Source organism: Lipophrys pholis, assembly GCF_963383615.2.
Source record: "Lipophrys pholis genome assembly, chromosome: 22".
NCBI classification, from domain to species: Eukaryota; Metazoa; Chordata; class Actinopteri; order Blenniiformes; family Blenniidae; genus Lipophrys; species Lipophrys pholis.
Genome location: NC_137644.1, coordinates 7,981,344 through 8,006,548, shown reverse-complemented (window position 1 = coordinate 8,006,548; position 25,205 = coordinate 7,981,344). Strand labels below are relative to the sequence as shown.

General features: G+C 41.1%; 4 protein-coding genes across 7 annotated transcripts; 2 read left to right on the top strand and 2 right to left on the bottom strand.

Annotated features, from left to right (window-relative positions):
* The first annotated feature begins 709 nt into the window (after positions 1-709).
* rad51ap1 (RAD51 associated protein 1) lies at positions 710-5,225 on the top strand. Of its 2 annotated transcripts, none has more exons than XM_080492578.1 (9): positions 710-1,008; positions 1,100-1,146; positions 1,374-1,509; positions 2,610-2,716; positions 2,793-2,879; positions 2,980-3,084; positions 3,163-3,348; positions 3,431-3,568; positions 4,420-5,225. In XM_080492578.1, exons 1-9 carry the CDS (start codon positions 992-994, stop codon positions 4,545-4,547), a joined length of 951 nt encoding a protein of 316 aa, XP_080348704.1. In that variant the 5' UTR covers positions 710-991; the 3' UTR covers positions 4,548-5,225. The 2 variants fall into 2 exon arrangements, with proteins under 2 accessions (XP_080348704.1, XP_080348705.1); XM_080492579.1 differs by having other exon boundaries at positions 3,434-3,568; positions 4,420-5,223.
* On the top strand, positions 5,195-12,074 carry LOC308127309 (putative polypeptide N-acetylgalactosaminyltransferase 8). Of its 2 annotated transcripts, none has more exons than XM_080492280.1 (11): positions 5,195-5,704; positions 6,155-6,371; positions 6,627-6,793; positions 7,024-7,207; positions 7,306-7,503; positions 7,751-7,865; positions 7,945-8,130; positions 8,227-8,364; positions 10,500-10,595; positions 10,690-10,857; positions 11,624-12,074. In XM_080492280.1, the coding sequence occupies exons 1-11, from the start codon at positions 5,422-5,424 to the stop codon at positions 11,768-11,770; spliced, it is 1,899 nt and encodes a 632-aa protein (XP_080348406.1). In that variant the 5' UTR covers positions 5,195-5,421; the 3' UTR covers positions 11,771-12,074. The 2 variants fall into 2 exon arrangements, with proteins under 2 accessions (XP_080348406.1, XP_080348407.1); XM_080492281.1 differs by having other exon boundaries at positions 5,480-5,704; positions 10,717-10,857; positions 11,624-11,994.
* Positions 11,837-17,185, bottom strand: ada2b (adenosine deaminase 2b). Of its 2 annotated transcripts, XM_080492282.1 has the most exons (11): positions 17,097-17,185; positions 16,432-16,579; positions 15,572-15,946; positions 14,527-14,746; positions 14,243-14,453; positions 14,039-14,166; positions 13,858-13,948; positions 13,647-13,755; positions 13,414-13,571; positions 13,127-13,329; positions 11,837-12,272 (listed from the first exon to the last, which is right to left on the bottom strand). In XM_080492282.1, exons 3-11 carry the CDS (start codon positions 15,870-15,872, stop codon positions 12,185-12,187), a joined length of 1,509 nt encoding a protein of 502 aa, XP_080348408.1. In that variant the 5' UTR covers positions 15,873-15,946; positions 16,432-16,579; positions 17,097-17,185; the 3' UTR covers positions 11,837-12,184. The 2 variants fall into 2 exon arrangements, with proteins under 2 accessions (XP_080348408.1, XP_080348409.1); XM_080492283.1 differs by lacking the exon at positions 16,432-16,579.
* A 144-nt stretch (positions 17,186-17,329) lies between these two features.
* Positions 17,330-24,580, bottom strand: atp6v1e1b (ATPase H+ transporting V1 subunit E1b). Its single transcript, XM_080492373.1, has 10 exons — positions 24,490-24,580; positions 24,308-24,369; positions 22,535-22,600; positions 21,643-21,752; positions 21,310-21,376; positions 20,594-20,683; positions 20,432-20,500; positions 20,135-20,229; positions 19,958-20,045; positions 17,330-17,962 (listed from the first exon to the last, which is right to left on the bottom strand). The coding sequence occupies exons 2-10, from the start codon at positions 24,338-24,340 to the stop codon at positions 17,900-17,902; spliced, it is 681 nt and encodes a 226-aa protein (XP_080348499.1). The 5' UTR covers positions 24,341-24,369; positions 24,490-24,580; the 3' UTR covers positions 17,330-17,899.
* Between the last annotated feature and the right edge of the window lie 625 nt (positions 24,581-25,205).

The window sequence follows — 25,205 nt, the reverse complement described above, 5'->3', positions numbered from 1 at the left end:
CATCCATGCATAGTGAGGATCTTTGTTGTTTTGATGTTTGTGACTTCAATCTTCCGCTTTGGCCAGTTTATAATCCCAGCTGGGTATCTGATGACTGGCATGTTGATGGCTCGAACCTTATTCTTTCCTTTCGGCTGCCTTCTTAGGACTTGCCTGGCTATGGAGATATATTTCTGTGGGCGAATTCCCTGTGCCCTCCTCGTGGTTTCCATCAGCCTTCCCAAGGTACTTGTAATTATCCTGGATATCCCGCATGTTGCCCACTGGTAGATTGATCTGTTCAGTTGTGGTCACCCTGCCGCGACCTATATCATTTACAGGGATATAAAGGACAGAATATTTCCACACTACATTAAAGTCCTAAATAGAGTTTATCTAATATTAGAGTGAGACTCATTAAAAAGATGAAAGTAATATAACTAAAAACACAGCGACCGTACAATACATACTTAAATGGCATATTTACAGTGTAATTATCATGCCTTGGTCAGTCTGTTGTCATGGTCAACGCTTGGCGCCGATAAGATAAGGCAAGGCGAAGCAGATTCGAGACTTTTTAAAATGAAAATAAAAACAACCAATATTCATATGTTTAAAATGCCATATTTCCATACACCGAGATCCTTAGGTTCAGTTTTTGGAAAAACAACTTTTTCTATATTTTTTTCAGGCACGAATCAGCTTCCGGAAATTGTCAGCTATTCAACACATACGTCACTTCCGGGCGGTTCAGGCGGGCTTGTTGAACGCTTATTGACTACCGAGTGAGTTTTTTTACTTTAAACAAACGTTTTTATAGATGGTTATTTAGCGACAGTGAACACATTACAGAAAGGGTGAATGCTCGCTCTGAAGCTGTGGACGCTTGAAGCGAGTCACCGCGAGCGTTTTCTCTAGGTTTTTAGCATTTTGTAGCCAGCTAGCAGCGTTAACTTGAATATTGTTGTCTGGATTAAATAAAGTCTTCTCAGGTTTGCAAACTTCACAAAGCATGGATCGGCCCTGCAGGTGAATACACGATTTTATCAGTGTCCCTACTTTAAAAGACGGCAATTCGATGTAGGTTGATGCTTAACACTTGTTTTGTTGATTAAAACAGGAAAACAAAGACTGTGAATTACCGTGAAGCCAAAGACTTTGATGACGGTGAGTTAAAATGTGGTTTGAATCTCCCAGAGACTTGTTACTTGTTTTCAGCCAGTCCAAGTTTGTTCACGGCATCTCTTGCAATGAAGAAAACAGTCATTACATGGCTGCTGTTCAATTTACACTGTAGCTGCATCCCCATGTCGAGACATAAAGCCTGAATAGACACTCCTCCCCTGGTCCATCGACAAATATATCTCTGTTGTTTTGTTGTCAATCTGTGTCAGATGAGGATTTTGCGGTCGTGAAGGCACCGCCGAGCAAAAAGTCCAAGGAGGACGTGACAAGGGAGCACAAACAGTCATCCAGCAAATCCTTCAGTCAAGAAACCAACACACAATCCTCACAAAGTCAGAAAAGCAGGTCGGTGACGATCATCTCAGTCACTGGTTTATTAGTTGTTATCGTCAGGGCAACTTCTTGTCGTGTCTCAGCTTTTATATATGGACTGTGTGTTGTTTCAGTGCAGTTTCAACAAACTAACATGACAAAAAAAAGCCCTTCATACTATCATAGTTGAACTTTGTGAAGATTTGTGTAATATTTTCATTGCACCTTAGTTTGTTTCAGGTTACACACAATCTCAACCTTTTTGGAACCAGGGTTTAGTTAATGTTACTTCTTCCCAGCCAAATTGAAAGGATCCCTATACGGCCACTGAAACAAACTGAGGCGGTTTCCATGGTAACGGGAAAGAAAAGTCTGATTTGAAGCAGATTTTTTGTTTTCAAACAAGCATAATCTAATGTTTCTTATATTATGAGAGTAATAAACTCTTGAAATGATGCAGGTACTTGATAATAAAAAATGTATCTCATTAAAAAAGCATGAGACACAAGCTTTTCTGAAACTACTTGTTAGAATACTCCATTCACAACACTAAAAACTACGATATAAGATGTTTCACCAAGTGATGCAGATTTTTTCCAGAGATTTGACAACTTTCATTGTAGATACATAACTGATGCTCATCTATAAAATTAATTACATCCTTTAATTTCTGAATTCTGAAAGACATAAACTTCTTTCAGGATCCAAGAAAACACTTGGAGCTGAGATGAGTGAGGCTCCTAAGCTAAACCAGTCCTCCGGAGAGTCCAGTGTAGCCCGTGAAATGACTTTGCAAAGACAAAAACCTGGATTTGTCATTGTTCAATAAAAGTAACAGCTGTTTTCAGTGTGTTTGCATCACTAATGAAGCAACGTTAACATCAAATCCACACTGTGAAGGCAGATTTTCACAGCCGAATTAAACTGACAATGAAGTCATTTTTAATGTTGTTTTTTTGATGCAATGCAATTTGAACAGAAAACAAGCTATTAAAAGAGTTTAGGGGTATTATTAGTTACTATGTTATTAAAAATCTGAGTGATTATGATGTGATATGGAACACCTACATTAACCTGATGTAGTACTTCAATGGGAAGTTACAATCTTCCTGTCGACTAATAAATCTTCACAGAAAACCTCTGGATGAAAAGCTGCTGAACAGAGATCTAGAAGCAGCCATTACACTCTCCATGCTCAATAATGCTGATGGCGAAAAGGAGCATTCTCACACAAATAAAGGTACGATGGAGAAAAATATGATTAATATTTGCAATGTTACAACGTTTTCAGGTTATATGTTCATTTTATCAAGCAGAGATGAAAGCTGAGCTGCCTTTGGGTGAAAACACAGATCCTTCGTCTTTACTTCGGTCGAACTGCAGTGTGGATGGTGACATTTTAGGTAAATGTCTTTTCTTCACTCTTGAGTTTTTGATTTCACGCAGTTGTCAATTTTAAGGAGCACAATAATTTTAATACCTGCAGCTGTTTTTTTCTGTAAGGTCTGGACAAAATCACATCAGAGAATCAAAGTAAGAAACAAAAAAAGACAGACGAGCCGAAGAAAAAGGACGATGATGATGATTATGAACCCAAACTGACACCAGGTTTTTGTTGCTCTTCAAAATGTGTTTGCTAATTTTTTGAACCTTTGTCCTACTTAACTAACAAACATTCTTCTGCAGATTCAGAAAGCGATGACAATTTCAGCGAACCAGATGAGAGTGACGACGAGGAGTTCACAGTAAAGAAAGCCAGCAAGGCTAAAAAAGGAGGGAAGGTACCAAAGAGTGAGAAACCCAAAACGAGTCCTGCTGCTAACAAAGCAAAGCGGCCATCGAAGCCATCGAAATCTAAATCGCAGACGGCCGGTACGACCTGTCGTCACAGTTTGGATGGATTGTCGTTTTGATTTCACTCCGCCACTGTAGTGACGATGACGTTTTCTCACAGCAGCTTCCACCCTGATGAGAAGTCCTCCAACAGCCAAACCTGCACCCAGCAGAGCAGGTTCATCCTCTACCGTCACGTCGAAGCCGTCAGTGTATGTGAGCCCAGCAGGGGGCAGAGTGCCCAAGTGGAACCCTCCAGGTATGTATAAGGCCCCATTTACAAGTGAAAACTCAAAACTTTTGTCACGTTTTGGGGTCCGTTTACACGGCGACAGTGCTTGGAGTCACTAAAAATGCCTCTCAAGGTGGAACGTTTGAAAATGCTCCCGTCTCCGTGGAAACGAGGGAAAACTCAACTCTCTGGAAAGGATTTGGCCGCGTCTTTGTGTAGCTGTTGCTATTAAGCATGCGAACGATGGCTGTAGTAAATATATAGTAATCTGCACATGAACAATAACACCAATGTTTCTTCCGTCGCGTCATGACTCCCAGTCCATGGTCGTCTGTCCACTCGAATGTCTGTGTTCTCCCATTGTTAATGTTTATAGCATATTGATCTCTGCGTGCATGTGTGTGTGATTTCATTAAAAAATTTAAACAGCGTTTGGGTGAGTTTCTCTTTGACATTACGTTGAGTGATTTTCTGCTGATTGGTGTAGAAAGTTTAATTTCACATCGATGTGGTTTACATGCATAAGAGATTGAGAAATTAATGTAAATATTTCAAATAGGTTGTATAAGAACTTTAATATCACAGATATGATTTAAAAAAAGATGATTTCAAAGCTTATGCTTGAGTTTAGACATGACAGTGCATCCTCATGGTTAATCATGAAGAATGAGAAAGGATGTAAGATGAAATTTGAAGAATGTGTTGGTCCACTTTTGCTCAAAATAAATCACATCATGGTCATTTATTTTGTTAATGCACAGGGTGATAAACAATAATTTGCTAAAATCGTGTTCATGAAACGTAATAATGCAAATAGATGAACTCCATTATGTTCAGAAAACTCAAAGCTTTTTATTTTTTTTTCCTCTTTCTTCCAGGTCAACTCGGTAAAAGTCCAGCACCGTGCCAGCGTCCTGCAGGGCGGTCTCCAGGTCAGGGTCTGCGGCTCGGACTGTCGCGCCTCGTTCGAGTCAAACCTCTTCACCCCAGTGTCACCAGTCACTGACTGGACTCCAAGCCCAAATATTGCTGTATTTCTACATTTATTCTTTATTTCTAAGCAGATTTTTTTGTCTAAAGTAGCATTTCCTTTTTGCTACAATACTCAGCACACCTCCACTTTTTTAAACCATTGTGGTTACATTGTACATTCTGTATATAGAAAATAAAACTGAAAATCAATTTAATCAGCCCTGTTTTTTATCACCCGCCTCTATGCAAGTTAAAAATCTGCTTCTTTCAACACTCTTCTAAACACATTAAATTATTTGCATCTATATATTAGGGATACATTACTTTTAACACATGAAATACTTTCTTGAAAATGAATGCACAAAATGACTCCATGTGGCTCCAATACAGCAAGTTAAAGCAGTTATTGACACACCCTGATGATCTGGAAATATATTGTTCTCTGGAAGTAACACGAATTAATTTCTAGGCGTCGCCCTGAGTCAACATGATCCTAATATGAGAGACAGTACATGTGAAAGAAAGCAGACCTGCAAAGGGAGTTAAAGGGTGTGGTTTGTTTTTATTGCTTTTGTACTGTTTCATTATGTATTCAGGTTCATTAATCCGTGCAGTGTCTATTGCATGATCTCAGATTACATCTGTTGATGTTTGATGATTGATTGATGCACGGCCTCCTGTCTGCAAATAAAATTCAATTCAGTGTCTCCACTCAAGAGTGCTTTCCTCTACAACACTGAGCAGAAATCGAGCAATAATTGCTGTATTTTTCAACTGAAATCATAATCCTGTAACAAAGAAAATAGCAAGTGTCCTCTTGAGATGCCAAGCAGATGTTAGAGATGGATGACGTTTGACTGAAGCTTCTGATTCATTGGCGGAAAACCAACATGTGATAAAGCGTCAGCATGTCATCTGAACAAATAAGGGGAAGGAAGGACTTCCTCAACTTTCCCTCTCACTGCGAGGCACAGCAAGGTCTGCAGAGAAGCAACAGGATGAGATCTGGTCATGTCAAAGGATCAATGTTCCTCTTTGCGCTGGCGTCGACGATGTTGTACCTCAGATACATCAAGGAGGAGTTCCACACCCACTCGGAGAGGCTCCAGAGAGCCCACCGCAACCAGTCCATCACCGGGCAGGGGCTGCTGAGGAGGATGGAGAAGATGGAGAATAACATCAACATGCTGAGTGAGTCAGAGTCTCCAACTTTCTATGAATAAATTCTGATTTGATGATTTTAGGGTCAAGGGATGATGATAACCATCACATAGTACTCGACGAAACAGAAGAAAAGCATCCCAGAGGGAGATGCTCTATGATCTAGATGTTATAAGTGATATCAGTTAGTGGAGAAAAATGCTCTATAATCTGAATGTTGGCATTTCTTAAAAATAAATAGATTCTTCTTGATAAGAAGCAGCAATGAATGAACTCAAACATTGAGAAAAGTAAGTTGACATTTGTTTAAAAGTGCTTCTGTACACATGCCGCTCACGTGAAGACATCTTGAATGTTTCTATTTGTCTTTGGATTAGGCTTCAGCTGTGTGTTTGTCCTCCACTAAGCCGTGATAGGATCAGACAGGAACTACAATAACATGCATCAAAATGACCTGCCTCTTGTCTCTTTCATTTGCAGTCGGTCTGATGAGTAAACTTGAGAAGAAGGACCCTGTTTCTGAGGAGTGGCAGAGGAAGTTGTACCCGAAGTCGGCCCTGTTCAGCAAGTGGGGCGACGGGCTGTCTGAGAAGGAGCAGAGGGCGGCCGAGAAGCTGTTCCAGAGATACGGCTACAACGCCTTCCTCAGCGACAGGCTGCCCATCAACAGGGAGATCCCGGACACCAGGAGCCCCAGGTGACCCCGAAGCCACCGATCCATCCATTCACAAAATAAACTTTATGTTTGTTTAAGGATTAGTTCTTCTCTGTTCTCACCTGTATTCTCCAGTTTACATTATTTCGCTTAAAACATCAGATTAAGATTACTTTCTCAACAATGACAACGACATGGGTTGCCATTACTTTAACAGGCATTCCACTGTGCAGTTAAAATCACATTTGAACTGATTTCAGTGCTTCCTTTATGTTTATAGCATATTTGATCTTGCAGATGTCTTGAGAAGAAATATCCCGAGGAGCTGCCGACCATGAGCGTCGTGTTGATCTACCTGGATGAGGCTCTGTCGATCATCAAACGGGCCGTCCGCAGCATCATTGACAAGACGCCGACTCGGCTGCTGAAAGAAATCATCCTGGTGGACGATCACAGCAGCAACGGTAACATTGACCCAGAGTCTTCATGTCTTATTTTTGTCTCTGTCCTTCGATCTTATCTATCCATAATTTAACATGTTAATCAGTGGTTTCTGTATTACTGTCAAAAGTAGTACCATTACCTGTAACACTTTGTTGGTGGTATTGAATCAGTGCAGGTGCAGCATCAGGTTGCTGGTGACATTAAAAAACACAGAATCCAGTTTGTGTTACAAAAAGTTTTTGTCCTGCAGAGGATTTACTAGACAAGCTGGACCAATACCTGGCCTTCGTCGAAGAGGAGCGTCCCGGCCTGGTGAGGAGGGTGCGGCACCCGGAGCAGCTCGGCCTCACTCAGGCGCGGCTGTCGGGCTGGAAGATGGCGACAGGCGACGTCGTGGCCATCTTGGACGCTCACATAGAAGTGCATGTGCAATGGTCTGTTGAATGTCAGAGCAGTCTGAGCGCCGTCTTTTTAGTAAACCGCTTGTTAACAGGCCTTTCATGTCTTTTGTGAACGGCCACTGTGTGTTAAGGGCGGAGCCGCTGTTGGCTCGGATCAAGGAGGACCGCACCGTCATATTGACTCCCGTCTTTGACAAAGTGAACTTTGATGACTTGGAGCTGACCCCGTACTCGCCTGCAGCCGACGCTTTCAACTGGGCCATGTGGTGCCTTTATGATTCCTTCAAACCCGAGTGGTACGCCATGAAAGACGCCTCGCAGCCTGGCAAGTAAGAGTCACGACTTCTCGGAGAGGTCCGCCATTTTCAGAAACGTCAATGATACAAGAATAAACTGTGTATAAAATCTCAGGTCGAAACCTACAGATGGTTAGAACCTTTCTTTATTTAAACAGTACTCCTATCAATCTAGAGAGTTTCTTCAAAAACACATTTTTTTTCGACCATGCTGACAGTCTGTGAAACATTGTCAGATATTTTGCACTCTAAACGTTCCTTTGTCTCGTGGTGTCTCCAGGAGCCCCTCCATCATGGGGATACTCGTCGCAGATCGCAAGTTCTTCGGAGAGATTGGGAGCCTGGACGGTGGGATGAAGATATATGGAGGAGAAAATGTGGAGCTCGGCATCCGGGTAAGATTGTGTGGATTTTAAAGCTGGGGGTCCCGGAGGTGTTCGCCATGTTACCTGTTCTAACTGCTGCCCTGTTCAGGTGTGGCTGTGTGGAGGTAGTATAGAAGTTATACCTTGCTCCAAGATCGCACACATTGAGCGAACGGTGAAGCCTTACCTCCCAGACATGAGCGTCACCATGAAGCGTAACGCACTGAGGGTGGCGGAGGTCTGGCTGGACGAATATAAATACAACGTCAACGTGGCCTGGGGCCTTCCTCCTGAGGTACGACGCCTCAAACCACTCACATGATGCAAACTCATCATTTGAAGGAGTAACACTTATCGATAACGGCCTTATTCCTCCTCGTTCCTCCTTCAGAATCACGGCATAGACATCGGGGATGTGTCGGAGAGGAAGAAGCTGAGAGAAAAGCTGAAGTGCAAACCTTTTAAGTGGTATCTGGACAATGTTTACCCCATGCTGGACCCTCAACTCGACCTCATCGGTTACGGAGTGGTAGGTCTAAAATACTGTCACATGAGATTCCCTGTCCATCATCTTTAACACGATCGGGTGTCAAACTCATTGTAGTTCAGGCCAGTTTGGTCACGCTGAAGATTAACCTGTAAAATTGATTCTGGAATCTGATGATCTTGTTCACAAACATTTAGCATTTCTGCTCCTTAAGCTCTGAGTCTGAGGTAATGAAACGATCCCTCTCGCATTATGGGCCATTTTCACATCTGGAAAGTGTTTAATTTGGTTAAATTAATCAGATTCACTTGATGAGAGGAATACATTTCAACAGGATTAAGGCCTTGTTTGCACTTCGTCTTCAAGTGAAAATGCTAAAATGTTCATTGCGCTTTGGGTGTCTGTTTACATGACAACAGTGGTCGGAGCCTCTGAAAACACAACTTTTTTCATTACAAATCAAACAGCGCCAACTAGTGGCCCAACATAGAAACTACAATGAATTCAGCATTTCTGCCATTTTCGTGTAAGCGGACATCGTGAAACTTTTCTGAAACAAAAGCGCAAACATTTTGCGTTTTCACTTGGAGTGTTGTGTAAACGAGGCAGAAATCATATTCTAAATTATAATGAATACTATTAGAATCATTTTTAATTAGGTCTTAGATAAGTTTTTGTCTGAACCATGAATATGTTCCTGCTTCTAGCATGCTTCTGCTTCTGAGCAGGATTTACTATTGCAACAACACATCATCAGTAGGGTAAAACTAACCTGTCTTACGACGGTCTAAACCCAGCTCACGTTCCCTATTAGTGGGTGAACAATCCAACGCTTGGTGAATTCTGCTTCACAATGATAGGAAGAGCCGACATCAAAGAATAAATCAGTAGTAAGTTTTAGAATGCTATAATTGTACTCTATCCATTTTTTTTTAAATACATTTTTCTCCTCTGTTACTGCATATTTTGAGTTAATCACAGAGCTCGTGACTTTATATAGCGAGCCCAAAAGTTATACTGAACAAAAATATAAACACTTTTGTTTTTGCTCCCATTTTTCATGAGCTGAACTTAAAGATGGAAAACATTTTCTATAAACACAAAAGACCTCTTTCTCTCAACTATTCTTCACAAATCTGTCTAAATCTGTTTTAATGAGCACTTCTCCTTTGCCGAGATAATTCATCCCACCTCACAGGTGCGGCATATCAAGATGCTGATTAGACAGCAGGAATATTGCACAGGTGTGTCTTAGGGTGGCCACAATATAAGGCCACTCTGGAACGTGCAGTTTGATCACACAGCACTATGCCACAGGCGTCGCACGTTTTTGAGGGAGTGTGCAATTGGCATGCTGACTGCAGGAATGTCCACCAGAGCTGTTGCCTGTGAATTGAATGTTCATTTCTTTACCATAAGCCGTCTTCAAAGGCGTTTCAGAGAATTTGGCAGTACATCCAACCGGCCTCACAATCGCAGACCACGTGTAACCACACCAGCCCAGGACTTCCACATCCAGGATGTTCACCTCTATGATCGTCTGAGACCAGCCACCCAAACAGCTGCTGCAACGATCGGTTTGTAGAACCAAAGAATTTGTGCACAAACTGTCAGAAACCGTCTGAGAGAAGCTCATCGGGGTCTTGACCTGACTGCAGTTCGCCGTCGTAACTGACTTGAGTGGGCAAATGCTCTCATTCCATGGCGTCTGACACGTTGGAGAGGTGTTCTCTTCACGGATGAATCCTGGTTTTTACTGTTCAGGGCAGATGGCAGACAGCGTATGTGGCGTCGTGTGGGTGAGCAGTTTGCTGATGTCAACATTGTGGATCGTGTGGCCCATGGTGGGGTTATGGTATGGGCAGGCGTATGTTATGGACAACGAACACAGGTGCATTTTATTGATGGCATTTCGAATGCACAGAGATACGGTGACGAGATCCTGAGGCCCATTGTTGTGCCATTCATCCACAACCATCACCTCATGTTGCAGCATGATAATGCCCGGCCCAATGTTGATCTGGACACAATTCCTGAAAGCTGAAAACATCCCAGTTTTCTGACTGCGCTGATCCCTCACTATTTGCTCTGGTGGCTGAGCCCCAATATCCAGGATTATTATACTTTCCTTTGCTGTAACTACAACTGTAAGATCTGATGTCTTCTTCTCTCGGCAGCTGAGAAACGATCTGAGTCCAGGTCTCTGTTTGGACCAAGGCCCCATCGATGAGAACAAACCAATTTTATACGGATGCCACTTTTTCCTCTCGCAGGTACGTTGAGACAGAATCCTTGCATGTATGAGGCCCAACTCTGGTTTTACAAGTTTGGAAATAATTAGTTGTTTTTTTTAATTCTGTGCTGAAGTACTGCTACTATCGCACTCATGGACAGCTGTACATCGGGGTGATCAAATCTCATAAGTACAACACAAACCACTGTGTGGTGGACCTCGGCTCTGGGACCCAGCCGGGCCTGTACGAGTGCAAGACGGCCAAGGACAGGAACTTCCACATACTGTGGGATTTTAATCCGGTCAGCATTTCTCTTTTAGCCTTTTATGACCTCCTAAAGAAATTTTTCTTTCGTTTTTTTTCCAAGCAATGAGAAATGGTCAGGAAGTATGGTGTTTATTTTCTCAGTTGACTTATTAGTTTTATTATTCACTGTATTATTTTAAAGCTGTTAACTACAAGATTTGTACCATAGACTTCCATTATAATGACATCTTTGACTGGCCTTTTAAATTCAAATGAAAAGAGAATTCTCTATTATTCAGTGCTCTCATACTAAGTTTATCATTGATCATTATTAGTATTACTGGCTGACCCAGAGGTGAAACAATCAATTTGAATGCATTTTTTTTCTTATTGTGCAACATCTATTGGAATAAAAAAAAAAATGGCTTTCAGATTAACTGCAAGGTTTGTCCTTTAAATCAAAGTGGAAAGAAAGACATAAAAAAACCTCTCGAATTTAATATTCTACTAAATTCAACTTTGATCACAATTAGTATCACTGGTTGGCCCATAGATGAAATGATTTATTTTTTTTTTTTTAAAAAGTGACATTCATATTAACTATAAGATTTGATATGTTTTCATCCTTTAAATCTAAATCAAGTCACCCACTTTGTGCAGTTAGTGAGAACTCATCCTTGCAAAATGGTTGGTTGATATTTTGCAATTCTGTTTGAAATGGGAAAATGTTCACCTTTCCGAATTTAATTTGAAACTATACACTCCAATTCCTGAGTCAAATGAGAAAACGTGGCCAGTAAAATCTGTATTTTCGTTAGCAGGGAGGACCGATCCAGAACAGAGAGACGAAGCGTTGTCTGGAAGTTGCACTGGATGAAAGCGGAGATTACCAACTGATACTCCGGCGGTGCAGCAGTCAGAGGTGGAACATTCAACACATCATCAGAGATCGTGTCGGACTAAGATGAGTGCAAACTGCATCACAAAGTGAACCTCATGTCAGATGAAGATGCAAAAAAAAGACTTGTTTTGTTCACAAGAGGAAAAGTTGGAAACTAGAATTTCTTTTTAATTTTTTTTATGATTATTGTTTTTACATTGTAACAAAATGTAAGTTTCACTTACACTAGAATGCACAATTACCTGGACAGATCGGCTGTGGGGAAGTTTGAATAAAGCCGACTCACTCATGGATCACTTGTCCTCATTGGAGCTTAAATAAACTGACAGAACCTCCCATCACATGTTACACCAAACATGCAGTTAAAGCACAACAGGGTTTGACTTCTTTTCAGAGCATCCTTTACAAACATGTGTCCTGTGGAGTTAATCAGTGCCAGTGATCCAGAGACGTGTGCTTTAGATCTGTTGTGGTTCGGCCTTTATAAATAATTTGAAATGAAGGCGTCCCATTTCTTCTGCCACACTTCTTGAGCCACGTCCTTCTCGTGAGCTGGCAGCGAGCTGTACCTGCAGACAGAAGACAGAAACTCATGCAGCTTTGAATATAATCTTTTTTATTTATTTTTAAACCTACTTCTTTCCAGCTCTTCTATTTATTCTAGGGTAGTGTCTAAATACTGCAATTTAATGGAAATGATTATCTCAGTTACAGGTATGAAAGTTTTAATTTGCTAGTTAAGGGGAAAACACAACCTTTTGAAAATGCTGCTACCGCGCATGCGCACCACGGCCATAGTAAATATGGTAAAATATTGGAAACTTTCACTCTTGGTGGACCTGCAGAAGTATATATTTGCTTCTTAATATTTATAATTTTATACCTATTAAAGTGTACTCTCCATTGTTAATGTTTATAGCATATTGTTCCCTACGCTACCTGATGCTTGTCAGGTGCTGAGCACCTTTCAAGAGCCTCATCAGTCCTCTGACTCACTAGCGCCATCATTTACTTTACTTTTTAGTCGGCACTGACCTCTGGCTTCTCTTCACTCAAGCACACAGTGAAGCAAATATGCACAACTCAGGAGAAAAGTTAATGCTACATTTTTCTGCTACTCATAACTGTAGAAAAACTGTGAACCCTTCAATAAATAATGCTCCAAATTAAAGCCAAAAGCAGCTCCCGGTGACATTGGAGACTCTTGATGTTTACTCTGCTACAATTGGTCAATGAAGTAAACTATAATGTAACGTAATCAGCTTATGGTAAAATCTGAAATCACAATAATTGGCCTTTTAACAGTGTATTTTAATGTGAGGTGGTGATTTTAAGATAACCAAGTCCATCTAAGCAGGATTACGACTAGGGAAGCGCTGGGGGAGAACCCGGCGTTGAAGGCAACGCTCTATAATCTTCTGACCTGATCGAGTTGAGAGCCAGCTCTTTGAGAGTGCCCAGGTTCGCTTTCAGTCCTCCGATGCCCACAAAGGCTTCGTAGAAGTCGTAGGAGAGGCCTGTGGTGCCAAACAGAGACGGGTCATCGGAGCTGATGACCAGCGGGTGGCCCTCAGACATCAGCACGGCCGCAGGATGGTTCCTCAGATCCGACACCAGCTTCAGCACCTGCAGTTCAGAGGTCCAGCCACGTAGCGTTACATACACGGAGATGTATTTGCACATCATCGTGTGCTATGCAGTAACACTAACCTGGTTTGAGATGGGACAAAGCTCCACGGCCACGTTTCTTTTCCTGGACATCTCTTTGGCGAGTGGATGGTGCGCCAGAGCGTAGCCGTGCCCGATGCGCTTGGTGTCGAACAGCAAGGCATCGAGAATATTTTGATCCACCTCGGTGCCTTCGTCATCTACTCGAACATTTAAAGGTTTGTTAAAAATGTGCCGTGATGTAACGAAGCATTTAAAGCTTTGAATCCACTCGCCTGTTTCTCCTGCGTGAAAGTAATATGGCAGCGTGGCTCCAAGTTCAGCTGGCAGAGAGAGAGCCTCTCTGAAGTACCAGAGAGTCCTCCCGCTGTCCTCCCGGCCAACCTGAAAACCGTCGTGGAAACTCCTCCATCAGTTCATCTGTTTCAGACGACCACAAAACCAAACCATGCTGGTGTTTATTGAGCGGGTTAGATCATCTCTTACCATGTCGAACCCCGACACGACCTCTGGAAAATCCTTCTGGAGCTGAATGGCTTCTTTTATAGCGGCCTTGACCTCAGATACACCCAGAACCCTGAAGAAAACACAGAGGAGGTACACAAAGGTGTAAAACACAGTCTAAGCCCCCCAAAAAAGAAAAAAAGTCCTTATATGTCAATTTTACCTGTGGACAGAAATTATGATCCGAGCCCCGAAGAAGTCTGGATGATCTTTCACAAATTTCTTTGTGACTTCTTGAAACAGGTTCAGAGTCCAGACTTTGTCGTGAATCGTCCCGTCGAGCTCGTATGCCTGCATCAGAGAGAAGTGTCAGTGAGACGTGAACGTGTCAGAAACGAGAGAATCAAAGAGACACGCCACGACGAACCGTTGAGAGGCCGCTCCTCAGCTCCAGATACATGATGTTGTCGCAACGAAGCTCCTCGAGGCCCTGGTAGAAGTAGTCCCTCAGCACAGGCGCGTGAGTGATGAGTCCCGCTGCTGCGACGAAGGCTTTCTCAAACTTCTGCCACACAACATCCTGATTGGGATATTCACCATCTGGATCCTCGGTGAACAGCGTGAGGTGCTGCATCAAACTGGGAGGAAGCAGCCACATTCAAGGTTCACGTCTTGACTTTCAAGGTCTCTGGGATTAAAACTCATCCTAACCTGGAATCAAAGCCGGCAGGGTCTCCCGTTTTTTCTCTCAGGGTTTGGACAAGCTGCCAGTAGAAGCAGTCCCATCGCGGGAAGGGCTGCCGATTGGAGAACAGGAAGCGGACGGAGTTGTCCCAGGTGAAGCAGATGTAGCAGTTTGGTCTGTAGGTTACATTTCTGACCAGCCACTCCACGCTGACCAGAGACGAGCTGTGGATGTGGAGCGCTGCGCCTGCAGGAACGGCAAGATCACAGTCACACAAATACTCTCGAGCTTAAAATTGACACGTTTGTTATACTCCCTCAAACTAAAATCATGTATTCTAATATGTCGGTATTTAAAAAAAAAAAAGAAAAGAAAGTTGAACACAATGCCTACAGTGTGTGAAGACATGTAAAACAAGGACGATACGGAAAAAAATAAAAATAGTGCTGGATGGTTAAGTTAATCATGTGGTTTTAACTGATTGAAAATAGTAGGACCATGTCAGTATATTCAATACATTTGTTAATATATTTTACATCTTTTTTCAGTCATGTAGGTCCTACAGGTTCAAATTGTACTCTATCATTACTTTACTCCCTACTTCCTCGTGAGGCTCAAGATTACACCACATTGCTTTCAGCTGTGATTCCCCTCAATCCATAAATGGGTAAATACTGCATTTGTTCACAGATTTTCGAGAGATATCAGGAGCAGAAAATACTCTTACCAGAGGTAAATAAATACGACTACACCTCAAGTTCCTGTGCTTTTTTTTTTTTTTTTCACTTTCTTCTAGTGTTTCTGAAAAGAAACTCTATTTACTGAAAATGGAAAAAGGGATTAAAATGTTTCAAATGACACAATAATTGCACTAATGTGACACTGAGTCATCTGGATTAATTGGTCCCGTGGTTGAAAAGATGATTTTAATTAAGTTTGGACCCAGACATCGAGCCTCCATCATGCCGTCCAAATTTTGATTTAGTGAATTCTTTGTCTGATGTTGCGTTACGATGAGATGTACCATCGATCAAAAATCATCTTGGCTCATGAGTGTGTGGCCTTCGTCACCTTTGGGCATTTTCTGCAGCACTTTGAAGACCGAGCTCTCCTGGATGAGCGGCTTTGCCTTGAAGAAGTGCACGGCGGGGGGGAACGGTGCTGCAGACATCTCCTGCTCCTTCAGTCGATGGAGGTAAGCGTCCAGCTTCTGTTCGGCCGCCGTCAGCGTCGTCCGGCCCCCCGTCTGCCTGGACGCCTCCTGACGCATCAGCAGGTCCCTCTCGGTGGGGTCGGGCTTCCCGTCGGCCGCCATCAGAAGCCACAGGAGAGGGAGAAGGGTGACCCGGGGCTGCCTCCGGGAGGCCACCATGTCCTTCTGCACCAAAGGAGGTGCTAAAGCATGATGCTCTCACTTCACAGGAGCAGGACGGCTGTCATTTACAGCTGTAGGGGAAAAAAAACTGCTTGAGGCACTGACCAATGACATTACAGGCACCGTGCTACCAGTGGAGGGTCTGCAGGGAATCGGAATAACTTCTTTTAAGGTCATTTGCTGCATGTTGCTTCTCTATTATTGTAAATACTCAATAGTTCTATTTTTCACAAAATGTGTTATTATTTTAAGCATATTGAGACAGTTACTTTCTAATAAATGACAAAAAAGCAAGTCAGAGTTACTGAAAAATATTAGTTGAGTACATAAAGGCAAACGAATCTTAAATGAAGAAAACTAATGCGAGCAACTGGCCTTTCATAAATCTCCTTAGTCCTGAGCGGTCAGTCTGATGAGATACATTTACAGTACATTAGTTGATGCTCAATAATCTGGATGTTAGTGGGAGGAAGATGCTCTATAATCTGAAATTGGAAAAATAGATTTATAAACTATTTCTGAGAAAATGCAGAAATGAAACAACAGATGAACTCACACCATGCAGACAGCTTCCAGAAAGGGACGCTTTAGTTTTTTTATGGCTGCGATGTGACTTTACAATCAGGTGTGTGACGGCTGGCAGCCACAAACAGGAGTTCAGCCAAATAGTCACCACTTTGGCTAAACAGTTGTCTTCGTGGGCGCTATAGGGACAGAAACAACAGACTCAGAAACTTTCAACTGCTGATCTAATAAGTGTAACAACGCTAAAAGTAGTGGGATTACAGCTACACAATACTTTATGGTGCCTTATGGCCCTTCGGCTCTGGAATTCCCTGCCAGAAGAGCTCAGACAGGCAAACTGACTATCCTGTTTTAAGTCTGGTCATAAAACTTGTTTTTATAGCTTGGTTTTTATAAACTAAAGTTTTTCTGTTCTTTTTCTGATCCATTTTATTATTTTAAATTTTAGTGTGGTTTTTAATGTAAAAGCACTTTGTAACCGTATTTGGAAAATTGCTATACAAATAGTTATTATTGTCCTCCACACGAACATACAGACAACAAGCAGCTCTGCGTTCATTACAACAGTCTCACTCACAGGAATCACCAGTTTAAATGTTTCCTCTTTCTAATCAACACGAACAAAAGTGCAGGAAACAGTCTTAAACACATGCAAAGGAGGATTAAAGTTAAAGGTTATTTAAAAAGGTAAAATACTCAGGAGAAAGTCGGAGCTCCTCTTGTCCTTTGTCTTCGCTCGGCCGTCTCCAAATAACTTGTTTTCCACGAGGAACTCCGCGTCTGTCAGCGAAATCCTCGCAGCCTCTGGGTAATTGGGGCATTTTTGTGTGACTAATACCATGTGATAAACTAATGAACGGAGCATGAATGACCAACATTGCCAAAGAGATATTCGCTGAGCGTTGGGAACAAAGCAGAGGAAGTGAAAATGAGGATTTTAGGTTTTTATTGTTTTACATTTCCCACAATGTAACATTTTCAGTTGGAGACACAATTGAGAAAAAAAACAACAAACAAACAGAAAACGCACAAACAGAAGACCAAAACAACAACCACACATGTGTATAATTTAATCTGGAAGCCTCATATACATACAGCACACCCTCTGGAATGATATCAGCCACTCCTGTAATCTGAATAAAGTACAGCCGAGGTAACACCAATAAATTAACTCTGTAAGGTCGCACTTTGTTCCCAATATTCCTCCTCGGTGATTGGCCGGAGCAGACACTCATTACAGCAACACAATGCCTCATGCAACTTATAGCCGAGTGTAATGGACACTGTGTGTGTTTGTGTGTGACGGCTGATCCGATTAACCAGCCGCTCACACAGCTGCGCACATCTGCACGGCCTCCGTCACGCCAACGGGAAAAACACAGCAACACAGAAGTTTCATTTCACAGACCAAGGAATGACAACTTTTTTTTTTTTTCTTTTCCATAAGACAAAATAAAAAATAAAAAGGGGGAGTGTTCGTCTCGGACACGGCGAGGCTCTCAGTCCATGAACTTGCGGTTCGGGTTGGCGCCGAACAGAGCCACTCGGATATCAGGCATCATCTGCAGAACCAGAACAGGACCGGTGAGCAAGAAGAAAAGAGAAAAATAGCACTTTCCTGAAATGTAATGTCTTGATGATTTAGATGCGTCTTTCACAACAGACTAAGCTTAATAAATACTTAAAAGAAAGAGGATTTTGGTGAGATGAGGTGAAAGAATCACATAAAACAAACATTAAAGTTTGAATGATTTAAATACTTTAATATAATGAGTGTCATGTTAAACATAACTATATTTGATTAATTTAAACCACAAACAAATATTGGCAAGACGTATTGGTGATCATAAAAATGAGTTGTTATTTTGATTCTCTATTTCAAAAAGTGTAAAAATGTGTACCTTTATAACAATAAATAATAATAGCTATTATCAAATTAGTAAAATGAAATGAGTAACTTCATAACATTTAAAACGTTTTTGGACTCTAAATCTAAATCATCTAAATAATCTAAATAAACCTGAATACATAAAATCTGTTTTAGAAGTTATATTGATATTGGAAAAATAACTTTGTGGCTTTTAAATTACACCATTTTCATTGGCTTTGTGATACTCCAGTGTTATTTGCAACAAAGTTGTATCAGCTGTATTTTTGCAATATGTTAAGTACATATAATTGAGACTGTGTGTGTGTGTGTGTGTGTGTGTGTGTGTGTGTGTGTGTGTGTGTGTGTGTGTGTGTGTGTGTGTGTGTGTGTGTGTGTGTGTGTGTGTGTGTGTGTGTGTGTGACTTATCACAAAGAGTTTGAAACAGAAAAGTAATATGATTACATTACAGTCCTACTCAATACCTACATATCTAAATGTTTGGCTGAAGTCAATTTAATCATATATTCTGTTATAGTACTTAAATGATCATTTTCAACTTTGAACTGTAAATAACGAAATGACCACATGTGTCTGATAAAGTTCAAACCTCAAACCTAATAGTCACAGAACCACTTTTAAAGCGATTGATGTCTTCCTCTGTGTAAATGAGGAAACACTAAAAAGCCCCAAACTCAGACTTGATGAAACTAAATGAATATGAGCCTTAAAACATCCGATACTCTTGACCTTGTGACAAATGATGTTACTTAAACTTCCTCACGAGGAAACTTTGGACGTTTCTGTAACATGAGAGCAACAGTAATGTCATTTAGTTGAAGTGGAAGATCCTTAACATTTAGGGTTTGATTCAATTTTCAGACCGACAATAGATTCTTATCTAACGGCCATTTACCTATTTTTCTAGTTGACTTTTATGTAACCTGGGGTCATCGTGAAAAATCTGCTTTTAAGCCAATAAAACCCACAAAATAGAAAATATCAAAGCTAAAAACACACATTGCATCTGAAGAGGAGCTTCACTACTGAAGTGGCCTGAAATATTGTGAACTAAAGTACAAACTACATAGCCAGGACAAGGAAAACCCAAACCAAGAAAAACATCAAATCAAATCGGAACTCTTCCTCTTTCTGTTTTCTAGCTTTACTCCAAATTCAGTTGTGGGCATTTTTCTTTTTGGAGACATTTTTCTTGCTTAGTCAGTCAAACACAGTCTAATGGAGAGATTTTTTGTGGTACTGTAGCTGCTTTCTTTTGTCATTCAGTGACATCTAGTGGTCACAGAGAGTATTTCCTGTATATTTTGATACACAAGTCACAGGACCGGCTAAACAACTAAAACAGGTGTGACTTATAGTCCAGAAAATACAGTAACTATTGCTGGTAACTAGCTCGGTCTTCTCCCAATCGGAAGGTTGCAGGTTCGATTCCCATCTCTGCCTACATGCCAAAGTATCCTTGACAGTGAACCCCCCCAACCCCCAAAAAAACCCTGCCCCCACTGGAGTGACAGAGCCTTGCAATTGTGTGTGAATGGGTGAATGTGATGCGCACTTTGGGGCTGTTGTCAGCGAAAAGGCGCTATACAAGTTAGTCCATTTATCATTTAAAATCAGAACGAGCCGAGGAATAAAAAGCGTGGAGTTTCAGTCGTCGCCGCGTCTCACCTGCTGAGCCATCAGGTCCAGTCTGCTCTCCAGGGTGTTGGCAACCTTAATCTTCCCGTTGCTGTTGTAGATCTCCACCCCTCCAGACCTACGAGCAGAACAAAGATCCATCAGGTCAACATGGTGGTTTCATCGCACAACAAAGACGTATTCCTAAAAGCTGCTGCTGCTGCTTACACATCCGGGGAGAGGAAGTTGTCCTGGTCAATGCGAACCTCCAGGTTGGTTTTTACAGCTGCTTTATAAATGGGGATGTTCCTCTGGATGGACGCCTGAAGGACAAGAAGCACAACTTTTAAACAACAAAAACTACGAGTGGTTTTTTAATAAGCTGTTAAATGAATCTTTTTTAGATGCTTCTCATTTTCTAATGAAGCTGCAATGGGTTTAGATTGTTAGATCGCTGTTCTTTTCTCTCCATTAAGAGGAAGAAGCCTTTCACTTTTCTGTTGGATGTTAAGAGATAAACATCACCTGCACCAGCTGAAGATCCTGTTTACGGCAGCGAATAGTCAGTTTGAGCTCCAGGAGCTGATAGAAACCCTGAGAGGAAAGAGGGAAACGCTCATCATTTAACATTTAAAAGACTTTTGCTCTTCCAAGCAGAACAATCAGGCGGTGGAAGTATAAACTGACCTGCAGGATGAGTCCGTCCAGCAGGGTCGAGTACCTGGATGGGTCCTTGGCCACGTTAGCGAGCCGCTGGCGAGCTTCATTCAGCATTTCCTGAACAGTAAAAACATGCACGGTCACAGTCGCAGGTTGTTTTTTTATTTGGTTTGTTTTTCCCCTACCTGAACTTAAGCATGATTTTAAAAAAATACCCAGAAATTTATCGCTACTCTGCTCAATACTGACACATCGGGGCACGTGGCTTCACTTGCAATACATTATTTAATTCAGATCATATGATTTTCTGTAAATAAAATGATTAACAGCACTTTTCCTTCATATCTATAACATAACATAATTTATCACAAGTTACTCCCCACATCTACACTGTACACCAGGGTGACAAACATATTAAGTTCAGGAGCCACAAACAACCTCATTTCATCTTGAATGAGCTGGACCATTGAAATGGTGCCATAATAACCTTTTAATTCAAACTTTAAAAGGATTTTTTCCTTTGTGGTGCAGAATATACAGGATTTATTCATGGGAAGCCTAAATCTTGTTCATAAATGTGCTCTGGGCGCTGTGTATTTACCGTCCTGTAACCCTGAGACGGTTACTTCAAATACGAAATAGCCAAGGTGCAAGTTCACCTTCTCTTATTCATGATGCCGCCACATTTCTGCTGTGCTCTTCGGAAGATTTGATGAGGCGACAGAAAGCAAAGAGCATCTTACCGAGATCATATCATCACGGGCCTTCAGCACCTTCAGTCGAGCCTGGTTCATCAGGTTTGACATCTGACTGTTAGACAAACACACACACACACACACACACACACACACACACACACACACACACACACACACACACACACACACACAGTAGACCTGTCAGGACTTCGTTTGTTAAAAACCCTCATGACAGTCAACAGGAGACTCATTTGTCGAGCGGCGCTGCCAAATAAAATCACGGAAACTGTGTCGTGGCCACAGAGCTCCGTCTTTGTTCTTTAAAAGGACGAAAAACAGACGTGATGATGACTCCTGTGATGTCTCGTCATGACTCACATTTTCTTCTGCTGCTCGATCTGCTTCTCTTTCTTCTCGTAGTACTCCATTATCTTCAGCCTCTGGGTTTGCACCAGGCGGCCTTTCTCGATGTTGAACTCCTCTTCTGCCTGCAGGAGGAGACACGGTTCACTGAGGGAGCAGCATTTGCAACAAAGCATTTTGTTTCCCCAAATGGATTCTCTGTGCACATACTGTATATAATTTAAAAAGCTTTTAATACAGAAAAGTTTGAAGTCTCATGCTCACTGCTCGCATTTCCTTCATGAAAGAACCTGCATGTCTGTGACTTTCTCAAGTTTCTAATAAATTCCCTCATAATGCCTTTAAAAACACAGGAATTTTAAATGTTCTGGTTAAGATTAAATCAACACACATTATTAATATTAGGAAATTGGACACGTTCACATTATTTGTAGGCACCAAGCTGAGAGGTGCTTCGGTTCATATTAGAGATCGTAAATGATGAGTCTCTCTGTACTTTAGTCACCTAAATTATCATCTAACTAGACGTATAGCTAGAAAGGTAGTTAACTGGTGAGCTATAGATGGAGGTAGTAGATAAATGAAAAGGTGACAGATGAATAGAATACAAATACTTTTGTAATCAAAGGGGAAAGAAAGATAGATACAGATAGAGTGATAGATAGATCTATATAAGGAAGCAATAAAGATAGAGATGTATATAGGAATACAAATATATTTGAAACCTGTCCCAATAAGAACAAATGTTTTTTAAGACGTGTCTGTGTATTTCTACAGCAGAGTGTGTGTGTGTGTGTGTGTGTGTGTGTGTGTGTGTGTGTGTGTGTGTGTGTGTGTGTGTGTGTGTGTGTGTGTGTGTGTGTGTGTGTGTGTGTGTGTGTGTGTGTGTGTGTGTGTGTGTTTATACCTTTGCATCGATCTCCTCCGCCTTCTCATTGGCCTCCTGCTCGATGAAGGCCATCATGTGTTTGATCTGGAGATGACAAACATCACGTTGAGGTTGTGCTGCGGCATTTGTCTGGTTTAATATACACGCTCAACTTTCGCCCTGCATAACATTCACTTCCTTTCTAATCATGTAGTAGTTTTTGATGAGGGATGATGAAGCTTTTCTCACATTGTCTTTCTGCTGCTTGCTTCTGTGGCTTTAGTGAGAAAAGTTTCACGTTGGTGTCAAACTGAACCACAGAGCGCCGATGAGAGGCACCACAATCCTCACCGTCCAGATACTGATACATTTTTAATTTACGCTATAAAAACACTGATTAGACCTGTTAAAGCATGAAACACCAGTCCAATGTTTGTTCTATTTCATTGCGTTTTTGCATAAAATTTTACATTTCTTACATTTTTTTCTGCTGTACTTTGCTGTACTTTGCCGTCATTTTGCTCATAATTGTGTTCATATTCTTTGTATACATCAAGCATTTTGGAAACGCAAGAAAAACTGAATATCAGTTGCCTAAAAAGACCTATTGCAAAAAATAATACACCCATGTATATTAATATTACTCTATCCTTCATAGGATGTGATTTATAATCTTTTCCATTGTCTGTTTATATATATATATATTTAAATATAGATGGGGATAATAAGTTCTATTTGTGGATAAAAAGCTGATAATTGAAGATTCTGCTTAAGAAAACAATTAAAATAGTGACTATCGAATGCAAAAAGCGACAGATCTTTACAATTCTCACTAAAACGTGGGTGTATTTCGTAAGGTTTTGAAAAAGCTACATCATCTTGTTTTCTAAGCCAATATTTTGGTCTTTGTTTATTGAAGGTCAGCACAGTGGTATCGTGGTGAGGACTTCGTCTTATAGCAAGGAAGACCCTGCTTCTTGTCTGGGTTCTGCTCTTGGGCCTTACTATGTCAAGTTAGGATGTTTTCCATGTATTGCAGTCCTAACAAAATACATCCAAAAACATTAGTTTGACATAGATTTGTGTCTTTAACATTGCCTGTAGGTGTGAGTGTGTGTGGCTGTCCTTCACTGTGTTTGCCCTGGAGACTGGTTCCCTATTCCAGGGTGTACCCTGGACAGAATTCCTAAATTAGAATAAAATGTTGACAATGGGAAAACATTTTCAGCTCTTACAATAAAATCTGAGAAAACAGTTGATCTATTTGATACAGACATCAGAGATGTAAGTCACCTCCATCTACGCCTCCTTGAATCCTTGTCTTGTAATTTTATTACAACTGTACGAACCATGTTTGGTATCTTGGTATAGAAAACTAATCATTAAATATTTTTAGAGATCATATTTTCCGTCTTTAGAGGGATTCCCATTGTCCACATACACTCTCACGTCTCAGTTCCTCATCAGGCCCTGGCATGTGTTCATCATGTGACCGTCCAGAAATATGACTGAGTATCTCGGCCCCACAGCCTCAGACTGCACGGCCAGTTTAATGTGTGTTTGTTTGAAGCAGAGACGCCATCATGCAGATGTTGCAGACATCAGGAAAACGAGGACAATCGTGTGTATCTTTACTGCGAACGTCCTGCAGCTTCCTCAATGTCATTCATAAATCCAACCTAAAGCGCACCGCTCAGAGGCATTTCTCCTCGGCGTGGCGCGCGAACTGGGCAGGTTAAACCTCCTGCGGAGGGTTAAAGGGGATCCATGGTCACACTGCGTCGTTTTTTGATGATAAAAATGCTTCGTTACCTGCTTCTGTACGTCTGCATCGCTGAGTGCCATGGTGGGAGCTGTCAAAGATCCGCTCGGGCCTAACGAGCAAAAACACGATCAAAACACGATCAAACGTGAAAAACACTGCGTGGCGCAGGAGAACAGTGTTAAAAACAGTAAATTCACGAGATGAAGGGTTTAAAACGACGAGATCTTACCGCAGAATCTATGAAGAAAAGGGATGAATTAATCGCTGCAGTCGTGACTCTTAAAGACGGAGGATCAGCTGATGTGCTGAGTCACGTGATGTTTACTTCCGGTAAACGATTCACGGTAGAAAAGAGACGCTTTTCCTGTTTGCTTCTATTTCATTCTTTAAATGATAAGATCAACTTTCTGGATTTCAACATATTAAATAAAACATCTAAGACGAATTGAATAAAAAAAGACACTTCTATTTGGAATATTATTTATTTCCATATATTGACAAAACTAGGCAACATTGACTTTTTTACGAAGCGCCATTATATATAACATTGATAAAGTCCCTGGTAAAATGTTTGCTTTTTATCACCACTCATCTACAGGCATATTTTTCACCACACAAGCACTTAATATTGCAATTCTTTTATAAAAAAGATAATGAAAAGTTAACCTCACAGATCAACCCTTTTTTTCAACTATCTATTTGTTTATTCTACCTTATTCCTTTTCTATCTTTTTATCTTTTAGTTGTTCTGTATATATTACCTTATATTTTGTGATGCATGTCTATTGCCAAGCAGAAAATGTAAAGCAATGTTACTTTGCCACATAGATTTGGTAAATTCGCAATTTTGTTCAATTAAAAAGCTTTTCTCTACATATTTATTGTATTTCAAGGACATTCCTTATTTATAGATTATCAAATATTATTGTCACTATATCCTCTCCA

Bases quoted from the DNA above. Each gene is read 5' to 3' on its own strand.
- rad51ap1 (XM_080492578.1), top strand. The intron at 3,085-3,162 runs GTTTTTGTTGCT...ATTCTTCTGCAG, and splicing joins TGAACCCAAACTGACACCAG to ATTCAGAAAGCGATGACAAT. The intron at 3,349-3,430 runs GTACGACCTGTC...GTTTTCTCACAG, and splicing joins ATCTAAATCGCAGACGGCCG to CAGCTTCCACCCTGATGAGA.
- LOC308127309 (XM_080492280.1), top strand. From the start codon at position 5,422: ATGTCATCTGAACAAATAAGGGGAAGGAAGGACTTCCTCAACTTTCCC. The intron at 5,705-6,154 runs GTGAGTCAGAGT...TTTCATTTGCAG, and splicing joins GAATAACATCAACATGCTGA to TCGGTCTGATGAGTAAACTT. The intron at 7,208-7,305 runs GTCTGTTGAATG...CTGTGTGTTAAG, and splicing joins ATAGAAGTGCATGTGCAATG to GGCGGAGCCGCTGTTGGCTC.
- ada2b (XM_080492282.1), bottom strand. From the start codon at position 15,872: ATGGTGGCCTCCCGGAGGCAGCCCCGGGTCACCCTTCTCCCTCTCCTG. The intron at 14,454-14,526 runs GTTAGGATGAGT...GCTTCCTCCCAG, and splicing joins CCTGCCGGCTTTGATTCCAG to TTTGATGCAGCACCTCACGC. The intron at 13,572-13,646 runs GCGAGTGGATTC...ATGTTCGAGTAG, and splicing joins CTTTCACGCAGGAGAAACAG to ATGACGAAGGCACCGAGGTG.
- atp6v1e1b (XM_080492373.1), bottom strand. From the start codon at position 24,340: ATGGCACTCAGCGATGCAGACGTACAGAAGCAG. The intron at 20,501-20,593 runs GTCAGTTTATAC...CTTTCCTCTCAG, and splicing joins TGGACGGACTCATCCTGCAG to GGTTTCTATCAGCTCCTGGA. The intron at 20,230-20,431 runs GTGATGTTTATC...CTTGTCCTTCAG, and splicing joins AGGATCTTCAGCTGGTGCAG to GCGTCCATCCAGAGGAACAT.